Here is a 17,505-nt window from a genome sequence, read left to right as displayed (position 1 = left end):
GAATTTAATCCTGTTAAAATCAGTTTTAAGTGTTTACTGTCAACAAAATATTACTCATTTGAGTAAACTTATATAGTTAATCATTGGCTTATTGTGGGAGAAGAGAGAAAACAGTATACCATAAGTAATGCTAATTTCTTTAGTAGAAATTTAAGTTAGCATAAACATTATCTACTATAGAGACAGTAAGTTTAAAAATTTGAAATAAAATAGATATCAAAAATATCTATACAGAGTTAAAAAAAATGCTGAAAAATTATTGAATGTTCACTGTACACTGTATTGAAATGCCAATTTATAAGCTAGTAACATCTCAGCATAGCATGAAAGTTGTGCTGTTAGGCATTAGAAGATAGTGTTATTTTTTAAACCTTTCATTATACCAAACTTTTGCACCAACGTTACCAAACTGATTGCACCTTCTCAATGAACATTTTCATGCTTTTTAAAATTAATCTAAAATAATTCTAAAAGAAATCACCAAAAAATTACTGGAAAAAATGCCAGTTTTAATGACATTTTAATATTTTCAAATTTATGTCCCAATGTATGCAGAGAAGTAACTTTGATTATAGAACCTGAGTTTAAGTATAGATTGGATGTCTCTATTAAAATCCATTGTAAAATAAAATAGGTACATTTTTTATTACTAGGCTACTTAAGACTTGTTCAGTGGTTCATTTAGAATATTTTTGACACTATCCAGCAGATACTTTTGGAAATAATGAAAATTTTGTTGTACCATGTTTGAGGTTGTAGGTTGCAATTATAACATTATGCTTTTCAATTTGTATTTTCTTTGTCTTTAATTAAAGTTTTATATTGTGCACAGTGGGTAAATATATCTGACATAAATGATAAAAAAAATAATAAATAAATCTTGCTAAATATTTTTAAGTAGTATCCAAATCTGCTGTCCCAAAAATTTTATCAGGTTCACATGTGAAAATGTTAAGTACCAATACTCTTATAACAAACTGTTAAATCATACCAAAAAATGATTAGCTCTTTTGTATAACACAGTTTGTCCTTTAACTTGTATTTACTGTTTTTCCCCACAAAAAAAAAAGCTGAACAGATTTATTGACAGAGTACTGATTTAAAAATCATTACCTCATAATTTATTTTATAAAAGGATTATTTTTTTGTATGTAAAAAAATAACTAACACTGTTTTACAGGGAATGTTTTTAAGCTTGTTGTTAATGTAATATTGACCGTTACATAATCAGTCTGACAAAATGAACGGTGCTTCTGTGGAGAAAGCTTTTTATGTACTTGAATTAGCTAAAATAAACTCTGTCGCTAATGTTTCAAAATAAAGTTTGGCAAACATCCACGAACAAGGCATCCACCTATGATTGGAAAAAGCAATTAGAAAACACAGGATATCCATGTAAAAGAAAAAGTTCCAGAAGACCTTCTGCATCTGAAGAACAAGTTCATCATGTTTGCACCACGTACTGAGTTGTCCAGGTAAATCAACTATATCAGTAAGTTTAGAATTATTACAGATTCCACAACTGACTGGGAAAAAAGTTTTTGGAAGTGGTTGAAAATGATCCCTTATACAAGGAGTGTTTTTAAGACCTGTTTTGAAAAAAAAATCAAAACTGAAAAATATGAACAAACTTTATTACTTACAAATAAAAACACAATTTATTTACTGTTTTTCTTTACAGCTACCTTCAACTGCAACACACTTTTCATAGCATTTCACTATCTTCTTCATTCACCCTTCAAGGCCACTGCCAGACTTAAACCACACATTAATATCATTTCCAATTTGTCATCATCATCAAAGCTTATGATGCAAGCCAATGTTTATGATGAAGAAAAAAAATTGCTGGGAGCTAAGTCAGGGCTTTAGGATGGATGATTATAGATTTTCCAACAAAATTTGACTAATTGACTCACTAACTGACTGATTTGCCGTTTTTTGTAGCTGGGAAATGTAATGCAAAAAGAAACTCCTGCGGGATAGCATCCCATGTAATTTTTTTTTATAGGCCAAAATTTTTTAACTTACAATATATATATATATATATATATATATAGGCATTCACAGTAGTTCCATGATCACTAAATTCTACCGACAACACAACCTCTTTGTCTAAAAAAAGTCTAAAAAGGGTACCCGCAGGCTTGAATTTCTTCAGTCTAGATGATGAATGTCACCATGGCATCAACTGCTGCTTTGTCTCAATGTCTGAACAGCAAATCCAGGGTTAACCTACGGTAAAAACGTGACCAAATAATTCAACACCTTCATTTTCGTTTAACGCCACAAAAATTCATGCGATGCAGCAAGCCGTTTTTTCTTATGTATGTTGGTTAAAATCTTCAGCACCTATCTGGCACACAATTTTTTATAACCCAATCTTTCAGTCAAAACTTCATAAAGCAGGATTATGAAACATAAGGAAACATCAATGTCAATTGTGAAATGGGAAGTGCCAGTTTTCCTGAATTTTTTGGTGAAATTTTTCAATCAAATCATCAGTTATCACTGACAACTTGCTGCTATGTTCATCATGAATATTTGATCAGGAAGAAGTTTCATAATTTATATGATATTTTTAGAGAGAAAATTGAAAGAAATGATTATAAAGTACAGGGAATTTTTTAAAGAAGGCAAGTCAATGGACCACTCTAGATAAACCTGAGAAAATAGTACAGAAGTAAGAAGTCAAATTTTGCAAAACTTTTGCCTAAATGTTTTTGAGAAATCTAAAAAGTCTTCTGCTAACAGTGAGTAAACGGCTAATCTTAAACCTAAGATAGCTGCCAAAATAATTATATCAACATATTTCTATAGACATAATATTACAAAAGCAAAAATTATTTTTGAAGGAAGGATTTATAATCTTAAATTGCAGCAGGGGAATACATATTGATCAATATTTTCAGTTTTTCTGCAAATCCAGATATATCCAACATTTCACATAGAATTTTAAAATAGCATATCTAATTCTTGACTGTGAAGAAAACTATCTAAATTCTGTAAAATCAAATCTCCATTTTTATTTTATGCAGATTTAATTTAATTAATTCAATAAATGAACTTTAATATCTTTTAAGTTTTCAAGATAATTTTGATAAAATGGTAAGTAGGCTATATATATTTTTTTTCTTTTCTTAAAAGAATATTTTACATAAATTTCTAACATGACACCTGATATCGAATATCTTTGGAATCCTCTATCACAAACGTTTTTTATTTGATACCCCATTTGGTGCAATACACTCCCTGTTTTGGTAACCTGGGCACAGCCAGGTAGGACGGCTAGTAGTAATAGATAGAAATAATATGTACATAATAATTTCAATAGCTTAATAGGACCATTTACAGCAACAATAAAAGGAACAGATTAATATTTAATCATCCAGATAAATTTGATGCATCCATTTTGTACTGTAGAAAATTCAATGTGCCAAAAGATCACATATACATCAAAATTGATTGAAAGGGAGCTCAAAGGATATATATTTTTGTTTAAATTTTCAGTAAATAAAATTTCTAGATATTGTATCTGAAATGATTATATACAATCTTTAGACAGTATATAGTAGCTTTAGATAGTTTTTAAACAAAATGTAAAAATTGCCTCTCGGTAAATACAAGACTTAAAACTAAATCATTGTATGCTACTAAGTTTACAGATTCAAGAGTCCAGTTGTTTATGACTTTGCCACCACATACAGTAGTACTTTAGTGGAAAAGAGAACATAGACAGGTATTTTTGAAGATTAAAAGTTACTTTACAAATAAAAATCCTGATATTAATAGGAGAAAAAAATAATAAGTTGATAAATAATAATAATAATAATAAAAAAAAAAATTCACGACAAAAATATTTATAATTACCTGAGCGTCCACAATCTGAACATGAAACAAGCTCCTCAGGTTGTCCTGATTTCTTGTTAACTACAGCATCTCCTAGACAAAAATCACAATAAGGTGATGGTGCTGCTCTTTCCTTTTCATTTTGTTCCATTGCTAGAATAGGCATTGGATCCTAAACATAAAAAGAATTTAAGCTGTTATTCTAAGTGATATACCTTTATCAACACGGGTAATGATACATGTAACAATTGCTTGCTTAAAAAAATTGAAATAAGAAAGGGATATATAATGAATGAGATATACAACTTCATAACAATATTCTATTTACAAATAACAATTTCAACTTAAGAAAAATAAAAATCACATTATTTTATATGCTTAGGTCAAATTAACACTAAACTAAACAGTACAGCTAAAGTTTATGCATTCCCATTCATAAAATAAATATATTTTTAATTCTCAGAATAAGTATAATAAAGTATTGTGATAAATAAATCTGTACATTTTATGAATTTGTACAACACAAATTAAGTGCACTGATTAATTGGTACTCTTTAATAATAAAAGTGCACATTAATAGAGATAACAATCATGAAGTATAACCTGCTAGAGTATGATTTACAGATTAATTTTACACAACTAAGGAAATATATTGCCTCTGTCAAATGTAAATATTAACTGTCTTTCTCTCTAATTTATACAATTATACAGATATAAAATAATTACAAAACTAAATAACTTGAAAAACAAATACCTCAGGAGGAGAAATAATCTTTTTTTCAGAAGGTGGATTGGAATGAGGTGATGTCTCTTCTGATGTCACAGCTGGAATAACAGGTAGTGGTGGCGGTGGCGGTGGCGGTGGTGGATTACTCTGACTACTCGGGCCAGGTGTACTAGGTTTAGGTGCTGTTTGTTTTTTTACACTAGCACTTCCTGTAAAGCCAAAAATTCAAAAAGAAAAATTACACTTTGAGCCCTAAATAAGTCAAAATATTTTAACTTTATAATGAATAAAGCAAAATATTTTTTTATATATTGATAACAATAAGTATCACAAAAAGATAACACTACAACTTTATTTAACTATAACTAAAGTTTACCTCATCAGATTAATCGGAATGAATGCCTATTAAAGTCACAAGTATAGGATTGTTGAGGCAGTGATGCCAAAACTACATAATTACAAAAATTATATGTTAAGTTAAATTACAGCATTCATAATGAAATATAAAAGATTTTCTATGAAGCTTTATACCTTACAAATCACTTAATGGATTAAAAAGAATTGAGCTTTATTCTATATTAAAGATAAACCTGGTTTCTTTTACTTTGCTATTATAAGCTGCAATTTATTTGAAGAAAACATTTAGAAATTTCAGAATATAATGAATAAAAAATTACCAAGCGTTTTGTCTATTTTTTCTGAAATTCAATTTCAGCATTCCATAACTTCATCAAAAAATAATATTAAAAAAAATTATTTCAAACAATCAGTATTTCAATACAACAGCAATTTGTAAAAAGTTTGCTATTTTGGATCTCATTAAAGATATAAAAAAGCCAACAACACAATTGTAGGAATAAAAACGTTGACAACACAATTGTAGGACATTCCAGTCATGTGGTTTTTTCTGATGCATGGCTTACATACACAACTTAATTTAAAATATTTTTAATTTAACTTATTTAATTCAATAATTCTAACCAAAGCGCGCATGCATACAATATTTCATTCATGTGGATGTGGCGGTACTAGCAGCCACTTCAAATACTTTTTTTACACTTTAAATATTCATCTATTTCATCTATGATATTACAACATAGCAGACTACGTGCAGCAGCTGTACGTCAGTGCTGCAATAACACTCCTTGTGGTGAGAGGAGGTACCCACTTATTTACTAGTTTAGATAATCTTTTGGGATGAGGTGATTTTGTCAAAAATTTTTTTTTGAAATATTATTTTTTAATTGTTAACTAATGCGCCTAAAAAAATAAGACCTTAATTAGGTGAAATTTCAAGATACTGAGGGTGACCTTGTTCTACAGCCTCACTCCCTTGACCTTTTAAGTTGAAAATTTAATGGCATCAATGCCCCATTCATAAAAGTAATCTGACCAAGTTTGGTCAAAAATGGTTGAGTAGTTCTGTTGACAAAAAGGTGTTAAACGCCGAACACACACATATACATGTGAACATTTCATACAGTTTTTGTGTTTTTTGGGTTCCTTAGGTGTCAAAAAGAAAAGATCCAGTGAAAACCGCAAATGCCCAAATTGGACCAATAACAATATTTTCCCTTCTAAAGCTACAGATCTGCTATAGCACTAGGCAGAAAGAAAAAATGTTTCCTTCACTGAACTATGTGTTTTAACAATACTACTACTAAGTATGCACAGTTTTATAATTTAAACAACCAACAGGACGGAAAAAGGATTGTGAAGGAAAGAAGAATTTCAATTACGATATTGTGCTTGTCCATTTATTTTAAACGAGTACAGCTACCTCATTTAATATATATAAACATAGAAAAGGCCTTCTACTTGTCTGTACAGCTGTCTCATTGTGAAGCCACTTCTTCAGGAGGATGCTGTTAAAGATTAAAACAAATTTAAATAGAAATTTCTCTCCGTCATAAAACCTTTACTGTCACTAAGTGTGTGGAAGCATGAAATGATATATGTACAGTGTCATTAAACGGTTCAGTTTAAATAAACTTCCTACCTTCACTAAGAACCAATTGGAAAATATTTTTTAAAAAAGCTGAAATATTAAAACCAACAATTAAAAATTATTTAAACATCACATAAAAAATTCTGTTATTAAATACACTTAAAACACACAATTTATGAAATTTTAGGATACTGAAACTGTACTACTGAGAAAAAGACAAAAATGGGGTACTTTTTGATAATTATTTAGAATTTCTGTAAGTTTAAATTTTAGTGTTTAAAATCTAAGGTAACTAATTGCAATAATAGTTATTTTAAAACTACTTATCAGGTGGTACACATTACATAAATAAATAATTTCTGTTCATGAAATTGAATGAATAGGAATTTCATTTAAAACATTTAATTTTTTAAATTAGCAATAAATTTTAGTTTTGTAATAAAATTATTAATTCACTACGCCAAATAAAATAAATTTTATTTACAAGCAGTCATTAATAAAATTAACAGATGTACAGATGTGTTTATGGAAGTCTGCAGAAAAAAGTAAATAGAAAACCATGTATTACAATTTCGGGTTAACTAAAATATTCTTGTAAAAACATAAGTTTGTAGTACTACTGTAAAACAGGGTAATATTTTCTTTTTTATTACAATTTGAACCAGAATAATTTTTTCACAAAATTACATAACTTCTGGCCAATATCCAACGGGTATACACATATAAAATTTGTAGATACAGCTTTAATTAATTATTATTTATTTTTTTTACTTGACAGAAATTCTGTATATTCTAAATGTCAGAAGTCTGTCAAATGAAAGAATGCACCTGAACTTAAACTGCAGTAATTTCTCAATAAAACACCATTGTTCAAAATTCAATGTATACCAAACTAAAGCTTGGTCTTTTCTACATTTTTAAAAAGAATTTATACCAAATACAAAAAACAATAAATTTAAGTTCTCAAAGAAAACATGATAAACACAATATTTTGTATACTATTTCCAGCCATTGACAAAAAAATGTTATAAAAGGTGCAATTTATATATATGTTAAAAATATGGACCCCTATCTCAACCCTCATCAAGTTTCAGATCATTTCATCCAATATTTTGGCAATGGTTGTTTTTAAAAGTAAAGCTGCTATCTGCAATTCCTGACAAAGTCATTTTGTCAGGAATTAATGTTTTGCATTATTATAAAGCAGTTTACAACAGAAATTTTTTGTTAAAGGAAGAATAATATTTCTGTGGAAAATTGAAACAATATAATGAAAGTTTTTGTATAGGTTCTGAGACTTTATTTTACACCATTCAGAATCACCTACATTATGCATCTGTGTAAATCACAGTCTATTACTGAAAACAACATAAACATCATTTTCACACAACCTTATAATTACTAATAATAAAGATGTTACTTTTAAAAACAATTTTAAAACTGTTTTATAACATCTAGAAGCTGGAAATAGCATACACAAAAAAAGAAGAAAAATCTGTGTTTCCAGCATTTTTCTCAAAATGTAAGCGTCATGCTTATTGTTATTTGAATAAGTTCTTTATAAACTAACGTAAAAAGGAACACGACTTGATATGATTATATTGAATTTTTACATTCTAATAATAAAGATATTTTTCTTCTTTCAATACTAGCAATTATTTATAATATCATAAAAATCTAGTGAATTAATAATATAAATAACGTTTTTACAAGTAAATAAAATTATATCATAAATCCTTAATTAAAAAAATAAATAAATAAAAACGTTATACATATACAATACAAATTTTTATATACTGAACTTTTCTTCTAGGTTGTAAATTTTCTTCATCAGTTTCCTTAATAAATGTGTAGCTTGCTTTAAACTTGCAATAACTAATGACTTACTATCACTACCTCTGTCTTATGTGTGGGAGTGGTGCAGAAGGTTAACGCTTGCTTTCCTGATTCGGCAGAGGTAGACAATTAATTTTAGGCCCGGTTGGACCACTTGAACTTCAATACTAATAATAGCTTTTAAATATTGCCTAATAGTGATTATTCAGTTATTAGTTGTAATAAATAAGATATATGGCTTGAAAATCCAGATATATAACAAGATATGCTTATACATGACTAAGGGATGCAGCTGTCTAGAGGTGATGATTTAAAAAGAAAAAGAGACTTACAAATTATCATGTGACTCAATCAATCAATTTCAGTTTTCAGAGTTATTAAAATATTTTACTAACAATATGAAATGTTTTTATTTTTAATCTTAAGTGAAAAATGAAGATAAATATTGAACATTTTTCCTATTTTAACAATACATATTTTACTCCTTCTTTCAACAGCAACAATTATTTTAATATTGTAAATATTTAGTGAATTAATATTATAAATAACTTTTTCACCAGTAAATAAAATATATTTACCCTAAAAAAAAGAAAGGTTAAAAATTGCAGTTTCATAAAAAGCAAGAATTAATATAAAATGTGCAAGAGCATTATTACAATCTGTTTCACAACCCTACATTGAATCCTGTGTTAGAAAAATAGTAATGAATTATAAGTTATGACACTGAAAGTCTTAATATTATGTTAACAAACAATCTCTGCAACCTCATACCACTAAGAATTTTGTTCTTTAGATTTTTTATCATCTTACAATTTCCATCAACTGATTTGAAATTTTTTTATTACTCCTTTCTGAAGTTGTTATCAAGGGCAGAACAGTATTCAATCTTTAATAAAAATATATAGGTTATGTTTTTAAAATATAGTTAAAAAAAATTAATTATTTTGTATAAATATCCAAAGCTATGGCTATTTACTTTTTTATGATATTTTTAAGTAGACTATCTTGACACAGGATTGTTTATTTTAATTTTACTACTTTTTTTATTATTTTTCATTTGATAAAACAAATTAATACGATTCTAAGTGTAATAATAATTTTAATTTTGTCAGTAAAGAAAGTTATTTAGGTAATTAAATTTCAAGCAGTGCTAATGCCAGAATAGTACAGCAATATTATCTATCACAAGCTCTTTAAAACTGTTAAAAAAAATTGTTGATTTTAGAACATAATAATGTTTAATTTAATAAATTATGATAAAAACTTCTGAACGTAGAAGTAATTATTTATATGAAAAGAAGATTCTAATATGAACAAAATATCTGTGTAAACAATATCCACAATTTTGGCTTATAAAATTCAAACAAATGAGCAAGTTTTAAACTGACTGCTAATAATTACAAAGCTAGAAGTGTGGAGGAAATGTTAAGTTAAGTGACCGAACACTTGATGCCATCAATGTACAAGAAGTGTTCTACAGAACCTTGAAGCGGAAGATTATTAGCTTACTGTTCGACAAAATGATTTTAAGTTAAAAACTTCTCTTTAGAAAATTTTTGCTGTTAATACAGAAACATATTTAGAAGTTTTAGATTTTAATAAATTATTAATACATAATCATATTAGTAAAAAACAGATTTATTGTGAGTGGTGGTGAAGTTTACTGTGAGCTGTTTTCTGCAAACTTTAGAAAAAATTTACAGATGTAAAATAATTGTAAGACACAATATAAATTTGAGAATGTACTGAAGAAGTTAATATGCTTTTAGGTTTCATACTATATATATTTAACAGTAATAAAACTGCTTTAATAGAGTAACATAACTTTACAGAAATAACGTTTTAACTATACAACTTTAAAAACATTTTGGATAAACTGAAATTTTTATTTATCTGTGATACTTTAACTGCTAAGTAAAGTAAATATTCAGGGATGCAGAATACACAGTTATAATCATCAGCTATAGATATACTTTCATGAACTGAGTGTATCGAATAATAATAATAAGCATTTAATTAACAATAATAATCTTTTATACATTTATATATAAAAATTTATAAAGCTGTATTATTTCATTAAGACCACTATTAAGAACAGTTTATAAGAGAAAGTTATAAATAAATATAAAACAGAATCATCTGTCAGTCAATTTTATATTTTACTAACATTTGGTAGGAAATATATTGAAGCTAAAATTACAATAAGAATAATAAAAATATTTAATAGCAAACTGAATGTAGGCTTGATTTCTCATTTTGATATTCAGAAGCTTTTATCTACTTCTACCTTAGTAACAAGATTAATTATAAATAAATATTAACTCCATACCATGGAAGTAAAACCCAGCTTGTATTTTTATATATTAATAATAAAAAATTCCACAGATTGCCACAAAAAATAAACATCATGTATGCTTCTTCCTGATTTCAACATGTAAATTTTTTATCACTATTGTTTGATGGCATTACTGCCATGGCAGTGATGCCATCACTGTTTGGTGGCAACAGATTTACAAAATACGGCTTTAGGTATCGTCACACCCTATCAATTTTCCAGTTTGCTATTGGTGGAATATTCAAGATGTTATGAAACAATCAAGCTGAAGGAAATCCAGTTTACTTTTCCCCAGAACCAAAATAAAAATGAATTTATTATCATACCGTTTAAATGAATTTACCAGAAATTAACTTTTTAACAGAATGAAGTATTATATATGACAAAGCGCTCACTAGAGCACTACTCTGTAGTGCTAAACTGAGTATACTGTTTGAGTATATGACTTGTGAGTTGTGAATCAAATACTGGTCTACTAATCATGTAAAAATTCTATTATGTGATTGGTCGGTTGGATAGCAAAAAAAATTCCGAATTTTTATAGAGCATTAACAATAATTTTTATGAAGTGAAAAAAATATATACTTATGATGTTTCTAAATAGACTTTTTTTTAATTTGCTGACTGAAAAGACTGCCACCGGAAAGAGGATGTTGTTTTTGATAAAAGAACTGGGAATGTTTATTTATTGTTCAGGTTATATTAAAATATCATACAAAAAAAGAAAAGATATTCAGGAAATGAAAATTAAAAACAAAGAACCATCTAAATATGATCGCAAATGAAGGATTTTAAATCATCACAAAACTGCCCATTAATAATATAATTCTAGATAGTTTACTTTTAGATTCAGCTAAAAAAGAAAATATTAAAATAAAAAAATATATATATATATACATAAAACTTCAACAGACATTAAAGCTATATTTACTTTTTAGCTTATATTAAAAATATAGAGCAATAGTTGCTTTTATGGGATTATTATTGTACGGTGAATTTTACAGTTAGAATTTTCTACTTTCAACAGTGGTTTCTAGTTAATGCTGTAATTCTTCACTTCAAAACTTAAAAAACGTACAAAATATAACATAAGGATTATATATGTATCCAGGATTTCCTGCATAAGCTGAAATGGTTTTGTCTATCAAAATATACAATTTTTAAAACACAAGCCATTGGTAGTTGTAAACAATTACCGATGCTAGGTTTTCATTCACTTCCTAGACATATTTCCATACACTTCCTGGCTAGACATATTTCATACAAGTGTTATCATAAAGCTAAAAAAATACAGGTAGGATAACATTTAATTTATAATGAAACTGTTAACCTAAACTCAATTACAGGTTAGTTTTATTAACCTCATTGATTATTGAGTTATAAACTCATCCCCGAGTTATTCATTAGCTATTTTATAGACCGTAAATCCTGGTATATAATTCAAACTTCATTTTCAAGGGAGCTTTGAAGGAGTAAAGTATGCATTCCTAAAAGTGAATATAATAATTCTTAAGAATAATCTACACTAGATGAATGAACATGAATAAATGTTATTTGTACTAATTGATGTTGCGAATAGCAAACATAAAATAATATATAGAGATATTAATCTCAATAATATAGATATTCATTTATTTAAAATACAGCAGCTGTTACTAGTTGGCTTTGTAAACTGGTTTTATTTAACTATTTAATATATTTTGTTAAAGTCCAATTATTTTAACTTTAAGTGTTGTAAAATGTATGAAATACTTCGCTTACAATAATAAATGCACATTTTACAAAAACAACCTAACTGTAGTATTAAAACAAAAGTTATTTACGGTCGATAAAAAAATACAGGCATTAAAAAAAACTAAATAAATAAAAGCCTGATTCAAAATGCGCTATGCAATTTGGTAGACAGTGAGCTGGCTGGAATTAGAGAATTATACAGCAAAACATTAATGAACAAATATTATTTTAATAATAAATTATAATATTAAATAAGAATATTATATAAAAATTTACTGTTAAATATTATTCATTTTTAATAATAATTATTAAAATATAATTTTATTATATAATCCATGTTTTAATAAATTAAACAAAACACACTAAATTTTTATTTTTTATCTGAGTTATAAACACATAAGCACCTGTTTTTTAAAGATTTTTGCTTCTAAAATCTGGACAATTTACTGAGATAATCACTTCTTAAAAACAAACTCAATTCAGTGCAATCTACTAATAAAAAAAAAAAACTTGTAATTTATTCTAAAAAAAAATAATTAAAATAAAGATTTTCTAAAAAAAATAAAAGAAAGATTTCATAGAGAAAGAAGTTACGTGTGTTTTTCCAATGCTACAAACTGTTCAAGATACACAAAACAATAAATGAGTAGAACAAATACGGTCAATTAATTTATACAATAATTAAATGAATAAAATAACTGAATGTATAAGCATATTAACTTAAATCCAACTATCGATCAAAAGATTAAAAAAAAACATCTATATACAAATGTTATAATTGAAATCACATTATAATACATATTTAAGGGATGCATATTATGTTTCCTGACTAATTTATCAAATCGACAATTCAATTCAGAATTGTAAAGAAAAACACTATATTGTTACACAAAACAAAGCTCAAGAATGAAAAAAAAAGAGTGCAATGAAATGGCATGGCGCATTGCAATTTTCATTATTCTCACAGTAAGTTCCAAATGTAATGATACTTGCACTCTAATTGTCACAGCCTTGATCCTGTTCTGTGCATATGAAAGTTTTAGTTGTTTTAAATTACAACAAATAATTTACGAACTACCTAATTCTAATGTACACCTCATTTTTTCCTGAAAAAAAAAAAGAAGATATATATTATGAACTACAAAAGATGTTCTATGTTAATAGCTCACATGCTGACTTGTGAACTAACATTCAATAAATAAAATCAAGAATAATTTTCACTTATTCAGTCAGCAAGATATTTTCAAAGAAGTAAATATTTAACACAGTAGTAATTATAATTAACACAACTTCTACTAGTGTCAAAATATTCCTTAAAAGTACAAAAAATTCCATTGTACAGTAAAACCTAGATAATCCAAAATAATTTGGAAATGTTTATTCATATTAAGCTGGGGTTCACCGGGTTACTTATGACAGTATCAAAATTGACTGTCTTCTATCAAATGCGCCTCTAATATTACCGGTTGTGGGTAGAGAAATATTTGCATTATGTCATTGAACAGAAAAAAAATTAAAAATTAAATTTACAATCTCCAAAAACATTATAAAATCCAATAATTTAAATCAGGTGTCATTTACTGGGTTACCAACCTTGGTATAGTGAAATATGTGATGCAATAAAATAACTGTAGAGAATGCTATGGCTGAAAGTAATAAACAATAACCACACAAAAAATCTGATGAACATGAATGATATGAATATCACAAAAAAAAATTGCTTGCATGAAGTGAATTCACGGGAACTGACAATGACCATGAATTCACCAATGAGTAATCCAAAACTGTATAAATGATTAATGCCAGGAAGACTGGAAGTAAAACTGACAAAAATAATGTCGATGAACCAGTACCGGTGATCTTGTATTATTAGAGGTGCAGCAGTAGTTGAAGAAGCCACACATACAATTTTTTTCACATGTACTGTCATTATTTTTATGAAATATTAGAGACATTGCATCTACTTTTCATACACCTGGTATTGGCTGATTTCTCTCAAGAAGGGCTTCTTTGTTGATATGGGACAGGTATAAACTGTAAAAAATATTTTTTTGTATTTAATCTTTACCAATTATATGTCATGAAATCTTAATTTAACACGACTAAATATATACAAAAACTTTTAAACCAATGTTTTCAATTAAAACTAATTTAATATGACTGAAAATTGTCTCGATATCATTTTAGGTTGATTATGTTAATAATTTAGTATATGTAGTTCACGGATAAATTAGTTCATAGTCATAAGTAACTTAAATTTCAAATAATGAAAAGTAAAGCATAACTTTTAAAAAATAAATTTTTTTTTATTTCTTTTATGGGCTTTTGGACTATCCGGAATTTCAGGTTACAGGGATTTTTACATATAAGTAGGTTAATACATAAATTAATCTGCTGAAGTAAATACTTAAAATTAATAATCTTGAAATAAATTTTATGACTAAATAATAATATTATCGATAAAGGAAAGTCGGATAAAAATGGAAAACAGGGAAGGATCCCGATACAAAGTGTAAAGAGGAAAATTGATAAAGACAACTAGTTCAAAGAAAGTGATCAGTGATATATTGCATGCAATAATAACAGGTTACATAAGGAGAAGGCCTCTATTTTATCATAAAAACTAAATTAAAAATAAATAAAACTATAACTTTTAGAAACAGATTGTGAAATTTGGTCCCAGAATTTTTACCGATCATTTCATTATCAATTAAATAATGTAACATTTTTCAAAAACTTAAAAAAATTTTCCTGAACACTATTTGTACTATGATGTTAAAAAAGTTTTAACAAATGCTATGATGAATTGTATTTTCCTTCTCTAACAGGACGACCACAGTTTCACGAATCATTAATGATTTACAGTATAACACAAAATACCCACTTAAAAAAAAACCAAATCTATCAAAATAAAATAAATTACTTTAAACTCTTTGACTGTAAAATTATTTAAATAATAAAAAGTAGCCTTCTTCAAAGTCTTCATAAAACAATTTGTTTCACATAAAAACAATATTAATAATAGAATACAGAATTCAAAACAACAAAATACTGTAATTTTATAACCACAATAATAATAATAGTAATAATAACAGTACATGATCATTCAATATATATTTTAATACCATTAACACATTTATGAATGGATAAATAAATAAATAATATTATTTGCTGAAATAATTCACAATTAAAAAAAAAAAAAATGAACAAATATCTTTAACTAAAAGAGAAAAAAGGCTAGCTAAAGAAAAAAGTATATATATTTAAAAATAAATATTAAGCAACTGGAAAATAAATAAACAATTTACAGTTGTACAACTGTATTTAAAATGTTTCAACAATAAATAACAAACATGTGAATGCTTTTTTTGTTAACTTCAACAATATACTTAAAAATAGTAATGATAATAATGCTTCTACTAATAATAATAATTTTTTTTATTTATTTAATATATACATAAAATATTTAAAATTTAATTTAGCATTATACAATTATATATTTAATATTAATACATACAATATCAATATGACAAGTTTATTAAATTTTCATAATAATATTATTAATTAAAATAATTCTAAATGTACCAGAAAATTTCATTAAGTAATAATAAAATTATTTAAAATATGTACAATCTACAGTTAAAATGTAGGCGCAATCAATTTTCATTCTAATGATGCATGCCTGTACTAAAAAATAATCACTTTAAAAGTTTATTTATTAAAGTATACTGTGTTTGTATAATTACTGCAATGGGAAAACAGAATACCATAAAAAATAAATAAAAATACACTGTTGAGCTGGTACCTGACAATCTATGAATGATTTTTAAAAATGTCACTTTCGCTAGCTTGTTATCTTAACTTTCAATTTTCAGTAGAAAACATTACATTAAGACTTCTAAAAAGAATAAGCTATAATAATAAGTTGCAATAAGAATAACGGATGCATCAACAATATTTTGAATTAAGTAATGAGATTTTTTAGCAGTAAAACAATCACTTCTATTTCATATTTAAAGAATTATCTTGTGTTTTTCTTTGTCTTTTACTTTAGTTTAATAAAGCAAAAGAATAATCTTTTCTTTAATGAAAATAGCTTCATAAAACAATCAAACATAAGCTTTCTTCAGTTACGATATTTGGATAATGATACTACTTTTCTGATAGTACATGTATATAAAAAGCATTTTTTCTGAAATTAAGACCAAAATATAAAGAAATTAGTTGAACTTATTGTATCATTTATTTTCTATCTGTAAAACATCACAAAAATGAAAATCTTCAACAGAATCGTTTAAGAAAATGATAATCATTACTTAAATTTTTTTTTAATTTTCAAAATAATTAAAAAAAAATTCTTTTATACTATTTTTTTAACATGTAGGGACATTTTCTCCAATAAAATTAATGAGAAATCAATTTTCATCCAGCAAGTTTTTAAAACTATTTACACTAGTAAAAAATAAACAAATTTACATGAAACAATTCAACAAGCTCATTATTTTAGATTCTTTTTGTGGCTGTAAAGAAATGATTTTATGTACACACAGACTACTACAGAAATACCCATTTGGAAATCACACTAACTTTATACCAGCTCAAGGGATAAAAAAAATTATTAAATTTTATGAAAGGATTAAAAAATCAAAGTAAAACCATTAAAAATTTGTACTCATTATAATTAGTTAAAAAAATGTTTATCAGAAATAATTCATATCTACTTTCAATAATTAAAATATTCTTTAATAATTTAAAAACAGAAATCAGAATTATTAAATTTACATTTCCAACTTTAAGTGCTTGACTATGTTTATTTCTTTTCTTTTTTTATAATGAGATGATTATACAAACATTCTTATACATTAATTTGTACAAGGTATTTTCTTTTACCAAAAATTAATTATAAAATCCAGAAGCAATCACACATTTATAATACATACAACCTCACATGAAAAATAAAATGACTTTCGACAAACATAGTATTTCATCCAATAATTTATTTATATAATAATAGATAAATAAATAAATAAATATATATTTATTTATATATGATTAATATATTAATTTATAGGAACAAAA

The 17,505-nt window shown here is 26.2% G+C and overlaps 1 protein-coding gene across 3 annotated transcripts in view; it reads right to left on the bottom strand.

Moving 5' to 3' along the window:
• LOC142319663 (protein O-linked-mannose beta-1,2-N-acetylglucosaminyltransferase 1-like) overlaps positions 1-17,505 on the bottom strand; it is a 111,944-nt gene that overhangs the window by 8,142 nt on the left and 86,297 nt on the right. For all 3 annotated transcript variants that reach the window (XM_075357213.1, XM_075357215.1, XM_075357214.1), the window contains exons 7-8: positions 4,601-4,782; positions 3,868-4,018 (exon numbers count right to left, since the gene is read on the bottom strand). In XM_075357213.1, coding sequence (XP_075213328.1) covers positions 3,868-4,018; positions 4,601-4,782 — 333 coding nt within the window. The remainder of the gene's footprint in view (positions 1-3,867; positions 4,019-4,600; positions 4,783-17,505) is intronic.

This window comes from Lycorma delicatula, chromosome 2 (assembly GCF_047948215.1).
Source record: "Lycorma delicatula isolate Av1 chromosome 2, ASM4794821v1, whole genome shotgun sequence".
Classification (NCBI taxonomy): domain Eukaryota; kingdom Metazoa; phylum Arthropoda; class Insecta; order Hemiptera; family Fulgoridae; genus Lycorma; species Lycorma delicatula.
The sequence above is the reverse complement of the archived record's forward strand: the minus strand, read 5'-3'. Positions and strand labels throughout refer to the sequence as shown.